Below are 4353 nucleotides of genomic sequence, written 5' to 3'. Positions count from 1 at the left end.
AGAAAGCTGCTGCATTACTTGTAACAGGCGGAATGAAGGTGAAAAGAAAGCTGGGAATGGGTTGTCGTCGTCGTCGCAAACGTCGTTCCTTGCATCGAGATGTTATTCTGAAAGTGGGAAAGTCATTGAAGAGAGGAACATCTTTGAAAGACACCGCAACGTTTGCCTTACGAGCAGCCAAAGCACTTATTAATGAATTTGGTGGCAAAAAAGAAGTCGAGGTTCCTCGAGTAATACCTGTAGCGAAATCCGGAGGTTTCCTACCACTTATTCCTTTGTTTGCCGGTCTTTCGGCACTTGGAGCTTTGTCAGGTGGTGCTGCTGGGATTGCAAAAACCGTCATTGATGCTAAGCATGCGCAAAAGAAATTGGAGGAAGATGTACGTCATAATAAGGCTATGGAACGTATAGGATCTGGCCTATACTTGAAAAAGTATTCAAAAGGTGGATTTGGATTGTATTTAAAAAAACAAAAAAAAAACTAATAAAGCTACCCAATCACGCACTATCTGACTTTGACATTGCGCATTATGCAAAATTACTTAAAATACCACATTTTCGAGGAGTTTTCATGCAAGACACCCTCCCCAAAGGCGGTCCTCAAAGACAAGAATACGCAGTGGTTAATTTAGATGTTTCTAAGAATAGTGGGAGTCATTGGGTGGCTTACAGAAAGATAAACAACGATGTAGAGTATTTTGATTCATTTGGTAATTTGAAGCCGCCGAAAGAAGTTGTTGAATATCTGGGGGGAAAGAGTGCGAGAATTTTCTACAACAATACCCAATATCAAAACTACAATCAAATAAATTGCGGACATTTGTGTTTGAAATTTCTACAGCAACAATGACGAGCGTAGAACTATTACTACAACATATCTACCATGGAAAAACATTGAATAGTTTTACTGCCGAAGAACTAAAGCACTTTCCCATTGAACATCTAATAGAGTGTGTAAGACCTTGGGAATTGTTGGATATGTGGCATAAACTTCCCAATGAATATCGAGGAAATTTTGAACTACAAATACGACTACCTTGTTTCATCCATTACAACCGGCATGATTGGACAACACATTGTGATGGTCCTCCGAGTTCTCAAGCCACTTGTTTTCTTTGTAACAATAAATAGAATAAACAAGTAGTATTATTTAAATTCAAACATCACCCGAATTCCATTAGTCACCATGTCACAGTTGCTGAGAGTAAACAGCATCAATCATGAATTTACCTTTCAACCTACTACGCCTATTGTGCTCGATCCGAATAATGATTACGAAATAGCTTTGCGATCTTTTCATTCTTATCACAGTATACCAAACATTGAAAATTGTAAGTTTTACTACTACGATACCAAGGGCAAGCTTCAAAGTTTTGATTTTCCCACAGGATGTTACGAAATTGCCGATCTTGAGGCGTTTATACGAGATAAATTGGGTGTGGACAATTCAACTAGACCAGAGGGTATATTTTCACTAAAACCCAATCACAATACGTTGAAATGTGAAATTTCCAGTAAATACAAAATTTCATTCAAAGAAGATAATAGTCTTGGGAGAATTTTGGGTTTTTCACCGAAAATACTCGACGCAAACAAAATACACTCGTCAGATCTCCCCGTCAAAATCATTAAAGTATCTAGTATTCGCTTCGATTGTAACATTACCACTGGAGCCTTCGATGCAAACAGACCTGCTCATACTATATACGAATTCGTCATACAAGTGGATCCAGGATATTCCATAGACGAAATTCCTCATAATTTGCTCTATTTACCTGTTATACCACAGCGTGAAATAACCAATATCACCGTCATCGCTTTAGACCAAGACGGTCAGCCTGTAAACTTTCGTGGAGAATTAAGTACGTTGGTGTTGGAGCTTAGAGCGCGCGAAGCAAATGGGGCTAATAATAAATCATAAAAGACAGTCTACAGAGCATTCAACTTCATTAGATAAGCTACCATCAAAGCTGAAGCAACTCACGTTCGCAAACAAATTGGTTCTGCAATCGTTGGGTTTTAAATTGAAAAAAAATGACAACAATGTATGGAAAACGTCAACGCCAAAACGACAACATGCCTCCAATGTTCGATATCTACCGTAAGCCGATGTTTGACGATTCAATTCGAAAGGCTGAATACAGAACCTATGCTCCATTTATAAAGTCATTCAATTGCAGTGACATTGTGGAGTTTAGCATTAATCAAGTTGATTCGTTCTTTGCAATGAGCGAAACTTTGTTGTGCATTAAAGGTTCGCTTGAAATACACGGAGCTGGTGACGTAAAATTAGCAAATAATGTTGGAGCCTTTCTATTCGATTCATGTACGTACAGTGAAAGTGCCAGGGAAATGGAAACAGTTCGGGACCCTGGAATAGTGAGTGCCGTACGTGCTATGACTTGTTATAACCAAGAAGATTCCAATCATATGGCTATAGCCGGCTGGAATTACCCGAAAGATCCTATTCTGAATGTTAGCGACAAGTCCTTCAACCTTCAAATACCTCTCAAACATATTTTCAGCATTTTCAACGATTATTCAATGATTACATGTGGGCGTCAAACAATACGACTAGTTCGGGCACGAAATGATAATGATTGCTTATATATTACTGAAAAGAATGTCTCTGGAACGCTCTCCACTACAACAGCTAAAATAAACATTACAAGCGTTGAGCTAAAAGTTAAACATATCTTTCCTAATGACGACATAAAATTAAATCTCATGAAATCCATTCAAAAAGATCAACCTATAGTTATTCCATTTAGGAAGTGGGAGTTACACGAATTACCCTCAATTACTAAAGGAGCAAGACATGAAGTTTGGGCTGTCAAGACATCCACTTCAGTTGAAAGACCTCGTTTTGTTATTGTTTTCTTTCAAACCGGCAAACGTAACTTGAGTACAGCTGACCCGACTTTATTTGACAATGCCGACGTACAAAGTATAAGACTGTCACTTAATGGTGACTATTGGCCCAATGAAAGAATGCAATTGGATTTCGCTAAAACTGATTACAATGAAGCCTATTTTAACTATACTGAATTCTATCCCAACTACGCAAACTCCACACAGAAGCGCCCCCTGCTGGATTATTCTTCTTTCAAGAAACGAGCATTGTTTGTTATCGATTGTTCAAAACAGGAGGAAAGCATGAAGGCATCCACAGTCGATGTGAAACTTGACATTGAAGCAAACATAGGTTTTCCCGAAAATACCAAAGTCTATTGCATCATAATTCACGATTGTGTAATGGAATACTTCCCCCTCACCGAAATTGTTAGAAGCTTGAACTAGATGTTGTGTGAGTTAGTGTTCGAGCAGACGTCAACATGAGAGTAGCTTTTGTAGACATTCAAGGTTTTGTCGTAGACGGTCTTTTCGTTGCCAAAGAGCTCACCATAGAAATTGGCTTCAAAAGTTCACATTACATATTTTTACCACCGCAACCGTTTTCTACATTAAGTAACGAGGACAAAAAGACCACATCATACTTGGAAAGAAATGTGCACGGCATTCGATACTCTTCAGGAGATGTAGAATATTCTAAAGTAAATGAAATATTAGAAAACAAGTTAATGTATGCCGCAGACTACATTTACGTTCGAGGACAACAAAAAGTCGAGTTTCTGCAAAAGAAATGTCACATTTTCGGTATTTTTCCACATATTATTGACGTTTGCAAATTTGATGGTACACCCTGTGAAACTGGAAACTTTGCTCAAGATCCAAACCCCTGTCACGCATCTGGACTATTTTCATGTACTGAAAGAAATGTACAACGTCTCCGTCACTGGTTTTTAAATACTGTATTACCATTATAAATAAAGTTTTTTTTTTAAATATGGGTTTTATTGAAACACTCTGTATATTCATCAACTTTTATATTACATGAAGATTGGAATTTTCGTTTTACAATTTTCAAAATAATTTTTAAAATTAAAACAAATACAGCCACTAATATTACACATGACATAGCAAAAACAGAATTAATTTCATTTTTTATATCCCCTTCTGTTCTGTTGAACATGGTGTAGGTTGAATACGTCTTAACGGATAAGTAGTTTGCGGCAGTCTACGGGCCAACTGATGGACCTCTTCTTTAGGCACCAAGTGAAGACTGCTCCACGTCACTTTCTTATCAAATAAACTAAGATTCTGCATTTGTTTCATAACCTCACTTTTATCTCCATAGAAAGCAATATCTTTCTTTAATTCACCAATGCTATTAATAAACTCTTCAATTCGACGTCTGTACTCTTCTGAAGACATATTACGAAAGAGAACATTCTCATACGTAGATACGTTTGATGATCGTTTGACGCAGCACTTGACGTTTGACTTAACGAC

The 4353-nt window shown here is 37.6% G+C and overlaps 1 protein-coding gene across 1 annotated transcript; it reads left to right on the top strand.

Moving 5' to 3' along the window:
- The first annotated feature begins 2043 nt into the window (after positions 1–2043).
- Positions 2044–3300, top strand: LOC130452125 (uncharacterized). Its single transcript, XM_056791442.1, has one exon. It carries the CDS (start codon positions 2044–2046, stop codon positions 3298–3300), a length of 1257 nt encoding a protein of 418 aa, XP_056647420.1.
- Positions 3301–4353: the final 1053 nt, after the last annotated feature.

Source organism: Diorhabda sublineata, unplaced genomic scaffold (genome assembly GCF_026230105.1).
Source record: "Diorhabda sublineata isolate icDioSubl1.1 unplaced genomic scaffold, icDioSubl1.1 Dsub_19, whole genome shotgun sequence".
NCBI lineage: Eukaryota > Metazoa > Arthropoda > Insecta > Coleoptera > Chrysomelidae > Diorhabda > Diorhabda sublineata.
The sequence above is the reverse complement of the archived record's forward strand: the minus strand, read 5'-3'. Positions and strand labels throughout refer to the sequence as shown.